Source organism: Perognathus longimembris, chromosome 4 (genome assembly GCF_023159225.1).
Source record: "Perognathus longimembris pacificus isolate PPM17 chromosome 4, ASM2315922v1, whole genome shotgun sequence".
In the NCBI taxonomy this organism is placed as follows: domain Eukaryota; kingdom Metazoa; phylum Chordata; class Mammalia; order Rodentia; family Heteromyidae; genus Perognathus; species Perognathus longimembris.
Window position 1 is genome coordinate 53,302,070 of NC_063164.1, and position 13,091 is coordinate 53,315,160.

The following is a 13,091-nucleotide window of genomic DNA, read 5'->3' on the forward strand; positions in this document are numbered from 1 at the left end:
ACTTTATTTTCTAAACGATAAAAGCTGTATGGGCTTTAAAACTAATATTAAAAGCCAGGCACTGGGGGCTGGGAATGTGGCCTAGTGGCAAGAGTGCCTGCCAAAAAAAAAGGCCAGGCACTGGTGGCCTATAATCCTAATAACTCCATAGGCTGACACTTGAGGACTGCAGTTGAAAGCCAGCCCTGGCAATTAAACCAGAAAACCAGAAGTGGAACTGTGGTTCAAAGCGCTAGCCTTGAGCAAACAGACGGACAGACCAAAAAAAAAGGAAAGACCCTTAGTATTAAAAGTATATTATGCCAGGCTCCTGTAGCTCATGCTTATCATTCTAGCTATACTTCAAGAGGCTGAGACCTCAGGATCATGGTTAAAAACTAGCCTGAACAGGCAAGTCTGTGAGACTCTTATCTCCAGTTAACCACTAAAAAGCTAAAAGTGCAAAAATAAATAAATAAATAAAAAGCTAGAAAGGGAGCTGTGGCTCAACTGGTAGATCCCGCCCCCCCATTGCCCCCCAGGTTCTGAGTTCAATCCCAAAGACACATGGGCAAATGCATGCACACACAAAGTAGATTTGTTTCCAAACCTCTTTTGCTCCTCTAACAAAGTCTATCCATTTTATTTCACCATGATTTGAGAAAAGGATGTGTAAATCTTCTCTACAGGTCTGGTCATCTAAGTCCCCTGAAAATTTCAGCAAGCATCCAATCTTCTCTTGTATTGATTTCTATTAAGAAACACAAAACAATCACAATGTTTTCTTCAAAGCAACCACCTATCTCTAGAAATCAAAAACACTATTTTAATGCAATTTAATTTTATCATCCTTCACAATGGTTTCTGATTTTAGCTTATTTAATTTCTTCTACAGTGGAGCTGGGGACATGGCCTAGTGGCAAAGAGTGCTTGCCTCGTATACATGAAGCCCTGGGTTCAATTCCCCAGCACCACATATACAAAAAATGGCCAGAAGTGGTGCTAGCCTTGAGCAAAAAGCCAGGGACAACACTCAGGCCCTGAGTCCAAGCCCCAGGACTGGCAAAAGGAAAAAAAAAAATTCTTCTACACGTGAGATTTGATTATAAACTACACAAATCTGGTCATTTCTAGATAAGTAACAACTTTAGGCAATATTAGTACAATAATAACTATAGATGATTCTACATATCTTCTTTAAAAAGTCCTTAGAGGCTAGGAATGTGGCTTAGCAGTAGAGTGCTTGTCTATATGCATGAAGCTGGGTTTGGTTCCACAGAACCACATAAACTGAAAAAGCTGGAAGTGACACTGTGGCAAGGAATAGAGTGATAGCCTTGAGCAAAAGAAGCCAGGACAGTGCCTCGGCCCTGAGTTCAAGCCTCAGGGCTAACAACAACAACAAAAAAATCCTTAGACCTAACTAGGGCTATAGCTTAGTGATACAGAATGTGCTAATGTCAAATGTCCCCTCCACCTCTGACTTTTAAAAATTATTCTAACTTGGGGCTGGGGATATGGCCTAGTGGCAAGAGTGCCTGCCTCATATACATGAGGCCCTGGGTTCGATTCCCCAGCACCACATATACAGAAAATGGCCAGAAGTGGTGCTGTGGCTCAAGTGGCAGAGTACTAGCCTTGAGCAAAAAGAAGCCAGGGACAGTGCTCAGGCCCAGAGTCCAAGCTCCAGGACTGGCCAAAAAAAAAAAAAAAAATTATTCTAACTTAAATAAATTAGATTCCAGTAGTATATACTTACCATTTCAGCATTTTCAGCTAACTTTTGTTTTTCTTCTTGTTCTCTACAAATAGAACATGTAATTACAATATGTTTATATTTAACTATATGAAAAAATTAAGTTCCAATAACTTCATTATAATCACAAACAACTTAATAAGTGAAGCTAGTCCTTAGGTTTTCTGATCATTCAATGAGACTATAACGCACAGTCTCCAGATTATCAAAGCAGTTTAAGCTCAGTTTCACTACTAATAAAGCAGACTCGTTACTAACTCATTTCAAAGCTCATCATTCCTAAAAACACTAAAAATTCTAACTTTGTTAAAGCTTCAAGAAATTCACCTGTGTCATGATCAGCTTAACACACTTACTGTTTAGCTTTTAATTTAGCTTCCACTTTATTTTGCTTTCTTTCTTCATTTTTCTTTGCAAAGTAATCATCCCTAAAGAAAACAAAACACAAAGGCTAAGGTCCTGAGGAGAGACTGAAAATTATTTTGAATGATTTAAGATACCATTAACAAGAATTGTTACCCAACTCTGGTTCAGAACTTGCTACAGAGCCTCAGCTTTTGGAGTTCTGGGAATACAACACCCAGCTTGTTACACTTCTTACCAAAATTATCTAAAATTTAAAATATATCAAGGAAGTTACTTTAATGTTTGGCTTTTTTTTTTTAATCAGTTGTGGGGCTTGAACTTAGGGTCTGAGTGCTGTCTCTGAGCTCTTTTGCTCAAGGCTAGAGCTCTACCACTTTGAGCCACCAGCACCACTTCCAGAAGTTACTTTCTTAACAGCTTTATTACAATAAATTCACCCTTTTAATATGTGCCTAACGCTAGGCACCAGTGGCTCATGCCATAAATCCTAGCAACTTAGGAGGCTAAGATCTGGGGATCATGGTTCAAAGCGAGCCCGGACAGTTAGGTCTGTGAGACTCTTATCTCTAACCACCAAAAGGCTAGAAGTGGAACTTTGGCTCAATGGTAGAGCATTAACAAACACAACAAAACAACAACAACAAAAAGTACCCAGGGGGGCTGGGGATATGGCCTAGTGGCAAGAGTGCCTGCTTCATATACATGAGGCCCTGGGTTCGATTCCCCAGCACCACATATACAGAAAATGGCCAGAAGTGGCGCTGTGACTCAAGTGGCAGAGTGCTAACCTTGAGCAAAAAGAAGCCAGGGACAGTGCTCAGGCCTTGAGTCCAAGCCCCAGGACTGGCCCCAAAAAAAAAAACAAAAAAAAAAAACAAAAAAGTACCCAGGGGGCTGGGAATATGGCCTAGTGGTAGAGTTCTTGCCTCGAATACATGAAGCCCTGGGTTCAATTCCTCAGCACCACATATATAGAAAAAGCCAGAAGTGGTGCTGTGTCTCAAGTGGGAGACTGCTATCCTTGAGCAAAAAGCCAGGGATAGTACTCAGGCCCTGAGTTCCAGTCCCAGGAATGGCAAAAAAAAAAAAAAAAAAAAAAAAGTGCCCAGGCTCTGAGTTCAAGCCCAGGACAAGCACAAAAACAGAAAATACATAAAATGCACCTAAAGTATATATGTGTGCTAGTACTGGTGCTTGATCTTGGGGTCTTGCACTCTTACTTGGCTTTTTTTGCTCATGACTAACACTCCACCATGAGTTATACCTCCAGTTCTGGCTTCTTGCTGGCTATTGAAGATAAGTAATCTCTCATATTTGTATGCCCAAGCTGGCTTCAAGCTTCATTTCTCTCAGATATCAGCCTCATGAATAGCTAGAATTATAAGCATGAGCCAAGCATGGGTGCCCAGCTTCTAAAGTAGAAGACATAATTAGTGCAACTATCACTACTAACTGTAATTCATTTTAATAACCCCAAAAGAAATCCTGTATTCATTAACAGTTGCATACTGGATTTAATTTACCATTCCTGTATAGAAAAGTCATAAGTCACGCAAATATTTCAAAGTTTCATGGTTTTTTATGATGGTAATTTTACAAAGGGAAAAAAGTTAACATCCTGAAGACTCCAGAATAGCAGCATTGGGCTGCAAATGTGGCTTAGTGGTAGAGTGCTTGCCTAGCATGCATGAAGCCCTGGGTTCAATTCCTCAGCACCATATGAACAGAAAAAGCCGGAAGTGGTACTGTGGCTCAAGTGGTAGAGAGCTAGCCTTGAGCAAAAGAAGCTCAGGGACAGTGTCCAGGCCCTGAGTTCAAGCTCCAGGATTGGCAAGCAAAAAAAAAAAAAAAAAAAAGAACAGCAACCTTATGACAATCACTCTGAAAAATAATTTTGAAGCCAGTTGTGGTGATACATGCCTGAAATCCTGGCTATGCAGGCTTTTGGTTTGAGGCCAGCCTAGGAAACCCAGTGGCACATGCCTGCAATCCTACCTATGCAGGATGTATATTTAAGATCACAACTTGAAGCCAGCCTTGAACAAAACCACAAAATTGGGTCCAATGTTAAGACCTTTGCATACCAAATTAAATTTTTTGAATATTTAAAACTAATAGCACATAGTGCATGCCCAAGTCAGCCAAGTTTAGTATATAGCACTTAAGAAACTGAATAATGCAAAAGCAGAGAGTATGTCCCCATGCCTAACTTCATCATGAAAATTGTTTGTTCTCCTCTCCTCTTGAGACAGGGTCTTGGTATGTAGCTCAGGCTATTCTTGAACTCCAACAGTATCCCCAGCTGTTCATCACCATATATGGTATATGTGCCTGTATGGGGGCTTCAACTCAAGAGCATAAAGCTCTTACTTAGTGTTGTTGTTTTTTCCTTTGTCGGTCATGGGGCTTGAATTCAGGGCCTCGACACTGTTTCTGAACTTTTTTGCTTAAGGCTAGCACTAGTTGTAAAACACCAGTGACTTGCCTTAACCTTATTTTAAAAAGACACAAAAATATTCCAAGCCAGGTGCTGGTAGCTCAAACCTGTAATCCTAGCTACTCAGGAGAATGAGATCTGAGGATCCTGGTTTGGAGCTAGCCGGAGCAGAAATGTCCAATCAACCACCAGAAAACATGAAGGGGAACTGTGGCTAGCCTAAAAAGCTCAAGGAGAGCACCCAATGCCCTGAGTTCAAGCCTCAAGACTAACCACCACCACCACAACAGAAGAATAGCTCAAAGCTGAATCCTTTGTACTATATAAATTAGTGCCTGTATAGACTGAAAGTTATTGAAAATAGTGATCTATGTGCCCCACAAAAACCAGAATAGATGTTTTAGTTACAAAATAAGTACTAAAACTTTTCTTAGTTACTAGTAGTGAAAAGTATAGTAAGTACTTTCTTATAAACTTAGAAGGACTAGTACTGTTCTGACTCAACAAATTTCAGGCCTCAAAGTATAACTGAGGAGACTAAAAACACTCTATAAGGGGGAATGTGTTATCTCATACACCTTACCCTACAGTCAGTGCCAAATAACTGTCTGAAAGAAACTTTAGCAAAAAGACTTACTTAAAAAGTATTAGCAGTTCTGTGTCTTTGTACTTCTGGCCAGGGGTCTGTACAAACTTCTTAGCAGATTCAATGCTATCAAATACAGCAAATATTGATCCCTATAAAAAGGGAGGGAATGTTTTTTTTTTAAAGTAATGTTCTTGATATGTTGTAACTAAAGTTTGTATTATAATACAATCATACCTTAAATGCTTTGTGCAATGTTCTTCTCATCTGAATATTTAATATTTGACCTTTACCTTCTAGCCATTCTTTTATGTCATCAAGGGTTGCATCAGTTGGGAAGCCTTTCTGTAAAAAAAATGTACAAACAATGCTAATTGAAATGAAAACGATGAAACCACAATATAGATTTTTATTTTTTCATCTCTCGAGGAAACCACAATATACATTTTTATCTTTTCATCTCTTAATATTTAAGTATTATTCTCAAGTGAAATAAAAATGACTCATACTTACTTTGGTTCAAAGTAATTCAGTTAGAACAGAGATACTTACATACTAAAAACTTAAAATTTGGCAATGGGAAATTATGATATTCAATCTACTGTATGTCTGAACCATTCCATAATAGATTTCTATTTATAAGTAAATAGTATATCAATTGACAGTTTAGCTGTTGATACAACTGATATGCATTTCAGGTACTTAAAACTGTAAAGAATTTTTTCAAATAATAGATGAGTTTTTTCACTTAAATCTCCAAACAGTCCAAGATAAAAGTTACAAAAATTATGAACACTACCACAAGCCAGGCCACTGGTGGCTCACGCCTGTAATACTAACGGGAGGCTGAGATCTGAGGATTATGACTCAAAGCCATTCCAAGCCATTCCGGGCAGGAAAGTCCCTGTGAATCTTATCTCCAATTAGCCACTAGAAAACTAGAAGGGAGATGTGGCTCAAAGTGTTAAAGCACTAGCCTCGAGCAAAGGCTCTCAGGCAGGGACAGTGACTATGCCTGAGTTCAAGCTCCATGACTGACCAAAACAAAAACAACAAAAACCCCACACTGCCACAAGATATAAAAGTATCAAAATCTATCCTGACGGGGCTGGGGATATAGCCTAGTGGCAAGAGTGCCTGCCTCGGATACACGAGGCCCTAGGTTCGATTCCCCAGCACCACATATACAGAAAACGGCCAGAAGCAGCGCTGTGGCTCAAGTGGCAGAGTGCTAGCCTTGAGCGGGAAGAAGCCAGGGACAGTGCTCAGGCCCTGAGTCCAAGCCCCAGGACTGGCCAAAAAAAAGAAAATCTATCCTGAGATCTTATTTTTACTCCATATATTTTCTTTATAAATAGACCCAATATCCAGTGCCTAAAATATTCACTTACAATGTAAACAGATCTGTTTTTCACATCATTTTTATACTCATCAGTCACTTCAGGGAGGGGTTTGCTTGGAGATCTTCTGATTTTAGTTTTATCTTCACTGATTTCCATAAGTTTTGCCTCCGATTTGCTTAATGCTTCCACTATTAAATTAAAGTCGGTTGTTAGGCGGTTTAACCTAAGGAAATTATATACAGAAACATTGTAAGACTCAAAAGTCAAGCATATTACCTACAGAAAACCTAGATGATGTTTTGGGCTGAGTGCAGCTCAATGGAAGAGCACATGCACAATCCTCAAAACCAAAAGAAACAAAAAAAGGTTTTTACCTATTAAATTTTATCATAATTTCCAGAGGAACCCAGCCTTCATCCAACTTGATCTGTTCTTTTAAAAATTTGTCCCGTGGCAAATTGAAGTCTCCAAAATAATACTGTAAGATAATTACAATGTATTTCAGAGAACTGTATAATACTAGGCCTATCTTGGAATTAAAAAACAAACAACTATCTCTACATCACAAAGTTCTACTCTCTATAAATACATGTTGCAGCTTACAAAAAGCAAAAGATATTTTCCTCAAACTTACTATAATATCTACAAATATTATATTTATACATAATAATTTATAAATACTATATCTATAAATATTATATAAATACATAATATCTATAAATATAAATCTATAATTAACAAAAAGATAAAACTAAAATGTTAACTACTAATGTATGTGTCAAGAACAAAATCTTAAAATATAAACAATATTAACACCAGGCACCAGATTACATGTCTATAATCCTACTCAGGAAGCTAAGAGTCTCCAATTAAGCAGCAACAAATTGGAAGTAGAAGCATGGCTTACTCAGATGGTAATGACAGCCTTGAAAGAAAATGCCAAGCAAGATCGTGAGGCCTGGAGTTCAATCCCCAATATTGGGGGTAGTGGGAAACATAAAATGTACTGAATGAAGAAAAACATCTTAATCAGAGTGGAAAGACTACACAGAGGCTCTGGACTCAATCCACAAATCTACTCTACCCCCAAAAGGCCAAGTATAATCCAAGTAGAACTATTTGAAATGTCAAAAGCAGCCAGGTACTTACTGATGGCTCATGCCTATATCCTAGCTACTCAGAAGGCTGAGATTTGTGAATTGTGGTTCAAAGCCAAACTGATAAGGAAAGTCTGTGAGACTCTTATCGCCAATTAACCACCGAAAAGCTGGAAGTGGTGCTGTGGCTCAAGTAGGAGAGCACTAGCTGTGCACAAAACAAGCTTAGATAGAGATAGCACCTAAATCCAGAGTTCAAGCCCCATGACCAGCACACACATATAAAAGCATCATAAAATGAAAAGGGCAAGGGCTGGAAAAGTGGCTTAGTGGGAGAGAAAATAAGTTATAGTTACATAGTTCTCCATAATTGTGGTGTGGACTTAATGCTGCTCTAAAAAAATAAAGCCTGTTTAAAAAATACTTTATAGGCTGGGGATATGGCCTAGTGGCAAGAGTGCTTGCCTCATATACATGAAGCCCTGGGTTCGATTCCTCAGCACCACATATATAGAAAAAAGCCAGAAGTGGCGCTGTGGCTCAAGTGGTAGAGTGCTAGCCTTGAGCAAAAAGAAGCCAGGTACAGTGCTCAGGTCCTGAGTTCAAGCCCCAGGACTGACAAGAGAGAGAGAGAGAGAGAGAGAGAGAGAAAATACTTTATTAGTGGGAGCATAGAGCAAAGTATGAAAGGATTCTCAGTTTTTAATACTTTGGCAGTAGCAGCATTTAAATTCAGGACCTCCAGCTGACCCGGCACTCTATCTGAGCCACATTCCTAACCCCTTTTGCTTTATTTTTCAGATAAGGTCTCCTGGATCAGGACCAAGGTCTCAGTCCCATGTAGGCCTCCCACATGTGGGTGGTTTCTATGGAGCTTGGCCTTAGATGTTTACCACCACATCCAGCTTCTTGGTAATGAGGTCTCACTAACATTTTTGCCCAGGCTGGCCTCAAACCTCCTGATCCCCTCCCTCCTCCGAAGTAGGGATCTCAGACATGCACCCCTATACTGATTTTTTTTTTTTTTTGCCAGTTCTGGGTCTTGGACTCAGGGCCTGAGCACTGTCCCTGGCTTCTTTTTGCTCAAGGCTAGCACTCTGCCACTTGAGCCACAGCGCTACTTCTGGACATTTTCTATACATGTGGTGCTGGGGAATCGAACCCATGGTTTTATGTATACAAGGCAAGCACTCTTGCCACTAGGCCATATTCCCAGGCCCTCTATACTGATTTTTTAACCCTGATTACATCAAGAGGGGTATTTGAGAGGTGGCAGATTGTGAGAGGGACATCACAACTCTTTCCATATATACAAGGTTACATTGCTCTAATCATTAAACACAGAATAAATAATATATTTCTCAACAATCATACTTAGGGTTAATTTCCCATCTAGCCATTAATTCCAATGAAGTTTCAACCTACCCATATTATCTAAATTTGAAACACTAGGAGGACAATGAAAATATTGTTAAAGTTACAATGGTTGAGAAGAATTGGACAGAATAACCAAATAAGGACTTTCAACAAAGTATCATTTAACAGGGACTAATTAGGCAGATAAACCTAGTAGGACTTTCAAGGATACAAAATATCATTTAATAGGGAAATTATTTACCATGGGCTTCTCTATCATCTTATTAAGTGCCAGGCATTTTCTATTTTACATCTTACCAACTAACTTGATTTTACAAACAACTTTACAATGATTATATTATTATCTTCATTTTACAGACTAGAAAACTAAGGTAAACTCAAGTTCTTTGTACTGCCCACCTATGGTCTTAGGACTCAGGAGGCAGAGGCCAGCCTGTGCTACCTACTGAGACCTTGAAAAGGGGTGGGGGGGGGGAAGAGCTGGTGGTTCATATCTGTAATCCTAGCTACTCTGGTTTTTTTTTTTTTTTTTTTTTTTTTTGCCAGTCCTGGGCCTTAGACTCAGGGCCTGAGCACTGTCCCTGGCTTCTTTTTGCTTAAGTCTAGCACTCTGCCACTTGAGCCACAGCGCCACTTCTGGCCATTCTCTATATATGTGGTGCTGGGGAATCGAACCCAAGGCTTCATGTATACGAGTCAAGCACTCTTGCCACTAGGCTATATTCCCAGCCCATCCTAGCTACTCTGGAGGCTGAAATCTGAAGATCAAAACTCAAGGCCAGCCCTAGCAGACAAGTCCCTGAGACTCTTATCTCCAATTAACCACCAAAAAACAGAAGTTCCTGGAACAGTGGCTCAAGTGGTAGAATGCTATCCTTGAAGGGAAAAAAGAAAGCTCAGTGACAGCACCCAGGCCAAGCTGAAATCCCATGACTGACCAAAAAATAAGTTAATAAACAATAATAGTCTTTCAAATGTTATCTGTCAAATGTTTGTAAGTTCTTTGAGTTTCTTAACCTGGCTCCAACTTACATAAAACTATGTTCAACTAATTCTAAGAATCAAAAACAAGCCAAATATTTCCTATATTGAAACTATAGGTTCTTTTGCTGTTTTGAGGTCCTCAATCTCCTTTCAAGACTTTGCTTTGCAGTTTAATAGCACAAGAATCATACCTCAATTTGATGACAGATTTTGGTCTCCAGAGCAGCCATTTTTTCATTATCACCATTTTCAGCCATCGTGGCTAACTGTAAAGTAAATATTGTCCCAAATTGGTAAAAGAGGTTATTTTACTTTTCTAGGTGAATCTCTGATTTTACAAGTTCAATTTCTCTACTCAGTCTCAAATATTTCAACAAAGCATTATGAATTAAGTGACACAAAGCTGAAGATCAACAACATGCTCCCCTCCTTCAGTAAATAACTGCCTATCTATAACAAAGCAACTGCTTATTTCATTGCTAAAGGAAGCTTTAGTGGAAAGACTTGACTTCCAGCTTTAAACAAATATATGCGGATGGCTGTCAGCACTATACAGTGTGGGTTGTCAGGTCTCCTCAAATTTTGGCCACTGCTGACTTAACCAAAAACTAGTCAGCAAAAGATTTATTTTTTGCCAATCCTGGGGCTTGAACTCAGGGCCTGGGCACTGTCCCTGGCTTCTTTTTGCTCAAGGCTAGCACTCTACCACTTGAACTACAGCGCCACTTCTGGCTTTTTCTATACATGTAGTGTGAAGGAATCAAACCTAGGACTTTATGTATACAAAACAAGCACTCTACCACTAGGTCATATTCCCAACCCCATCAAAGGATTTTTTAAATGTAATATTAAAAGTTGTAGCTGGGGCTGGAAATGTGGCTACATGTAGAGTACTTACCTAGCACACATGAAACCCTGTGTTCCATTCCTCAGCACAACATAAACAGAAAAAGCCAGAAGTGGTTTTGTGGCTCAAGTGGTAGAGCACTTAGTCTTGAGCAAAAAGAAGCCAGGGACAGTGCTCAGGCTCCAAGTACAAGCATCGTGACTGGCAAAAAAATAAAAATAAAAGGGGGCTGGGAATATAGCCTAGTGGCAAGAGTGCTTGCCTCATATACATGAAGCCCTGGGTTCCCCAGACTCTTAGCTCCAACTAACCACCATAAAATGGGAAATGGTGCTGTGGGTCAAGTGGTAGAGTGCTAGCCTTGAGCTGAAGAGCTAAGGGGCAGCACCCAGGCCCAGAGTTCAAGCCCACAACCAAAAAGTTGGGAGAGGGGGGAAATGAGGGAGGTAACAAATTGTACAAGAAATGTACCCACTGTCTTAGATATGAATCTGTAACCCCTCTGTACACCACTCTGACAATAAATAAGTACTTATTTAAAAAAAAAAAAAAGGTGTAGAGTCAGGTACCTGTGGCTTATGCTTGTAATCCTAGGTACTCAGGAGACTGAGATCTGAGGACTCTGGTTCAAAACCAGTCCAGAGAAGAAAGTGTCTAAGATTCTTCTCTTACAAACTACTCAGATAAAGCCAGAAGTGGCACTGAGACCCAAGTGGTAGAGCTCTAGCCTTGAGCAAACGGTGGCCAGGAGCAGCAGCGCCCAGGCCCTGAGAGCAAGCCCCAGGACTGGGGGGGGGGGGGGAGGGGAAGGTTGTAGTTTACATTAGACACAGTGTTTTAAGCGATCAATTTTAAAACGAACATTTGGGAGCACCATTACACTTAAATCACTTTAATCTGGAAGTGAAAGGATGTGACTGACTCGCTGATACATTAGTTAACCATCTAGCTAATTTCCAGTTTCAGAGCAGGAACATGGGCATTGCAAGACGAAAAGGAGGCTAGGATATCCGTTTATTAGAATGCACAAACCAAGTCTTCTGACTTCAAAGATATTTGTTTCCAGAGCTCCACTAAGCCACTCAATCATCTACATTGTACAGTTTATTAATTCATGGAGAATACCTGCCGATACATCTAAAGATGAATTACATTCCTTGTTGGTACTCTTCTTGGAGGCTGCGCTTAATACTCTGAAACTACTTTCAATAACCCAGATACCCACTGAAGTTCTGGCAAATGGAAGTCTACTCCGGACACATTCTCCTATGGAACTGACTCCAACTCTTGCACTAGTTTGTCTACCACCATCTACATCCGGATGTTGCTTTATAAAGCACATGAACCAACTATTTGGTCCTTCCAAGACTTCTTTGGCCTACCCAATGTAGGAACTTCGTTTCATCAAATACTTCCCCAGAACGTGGAACTAAAAGTGAGATGTTATTCACACTCAAACATTTCACACAGAAGCAGCTTTGATGGCAGCATTTTAGAAGTCCTAGGGAGATGGAGGGACATCTTCGGCTCCAACTTCCTTGGCCTGCAGTCAGGCCGCACAGGCCCCAGGTGGTCTGGCGCTTACCAGCGCACGGACCTCCTCCGAAACTAAAAACGGATGGGACCCAGCACACCTGGCCTCGGCGAGACTGGACAGCGGCGGAGGTTAGAAACTAAAGGACGCGGTGGGATGCGAGGGGGCCCCGAACCAAGACCCCGCAGAGCCGCGAGCACTGGCAAGCTCGGCTCCCCCGAGCCCAAGACACGTGGGGAGCCCCAGGCGCCCGCATTCCGTGCAGGGCCTGGCTCCGCGGCCCGGCCCGCGCGCCCCGGCCGCCTCGGTCCACGCGGCGTGGGGCCAACATGCCCGGAAGACCGGCAACGAGCCCTGCGGGGACTGCACGGAGGGGAAGGCGCCGCCGGCTCTTCCGGATCTGTTCCGGGAGGCTCACCTTCAAGGCCCCGGTTGCGCGGACGCGCGGTGCACAGGTTCCGTAACGACGACGGAAATGCCTCCACTTCCCTGCGTAGTCGGCGGGCCTAACGCGCTCAAAGATGGGGGCTTCCCGGCAGCCCTTGCGGGCTGAGAGGGCGGGGCCGAGGGCGGGTCGGAGCCGACGTAGAGTTCTGCGCCTGCGCAGTGATCACAGGCTCCCACAACCTCGGGAGTCCCGCCCTCACTCGGAGAAGATTGGGTGAAAATCTCCCGCAGGATGATGCAGGGGTGGGTGGTAGCTGGTGTTAGGATAAACTTTTTTTTTTTTTTTTTGTAAGTATTCTTGAGGCATTTGTTCCTCACACTTTCTTCTGGCTCACTAT

The 13,091-nt window shown here is 41.4% G+C and overlaps 1 protein-coding gene across 2 annotated transcripts in view; it reads right to left on the reverse strand.

Annotated features, from left to right (window-relative positions):
* Nucleotides 1-12,849, reverse strand: part of Ssb (small RNA binding exonuclease protection factor La) — a 14,862-nt gene extending 2,013 nt beyond the window's left edge. Inside the window, exons 1-9 of one of the 2 annotated variants that reach the window (XM_048345266.1) lie at nucleotides 12,725-12,849; nucleotides 10,117-10,198; nucleotides 6,842-6,945; nucleotides 6,516-6,690; nucleotides 5,362-5,469; nucleotides 5,176-5,276; nucleotides 2,092-2,163; nucleotides 1,739-1,781; nucleotides 590-730 (exon numbers count right to left, since the gene is read on the reverse strand). In XM_048345266.1, the coding sequence (XP_048201223.1) occupies nucleotides 590-730; nucleotides 1,739-1,781; nucleotides 2,092-2,163; nucleotides 5,176-5,276; nucleotides 5,362-5,469; nucleotides 6,516-6,690; nucleotides 6,842-6,945; nucleotides 10,117-10,182 (810 nt within the window). In that variant the 5' untranslated portion in view covers nucleotides 10,183-10,198; nucleotides 12,725-12,849. The remainder of the gene's footprint in view (nucleotides 1-589; nucleotides 731-1,738; nucleotides 1,782-2,091; nucleotides 2,164-5,175; nucleotides 5,277-5,361; nucleotides 5,470-6,515; nucleotides 6,691-6,841; nucleotides 6,946-10,116; nucleotides 10,199-12,724) is intronic. The other variant, XM_048345265.1, reaches the window with a different exon arrangement.
* Between the last annotated feature and the right edge of the window lie 242 nt (nucleotides 12,850-13,091).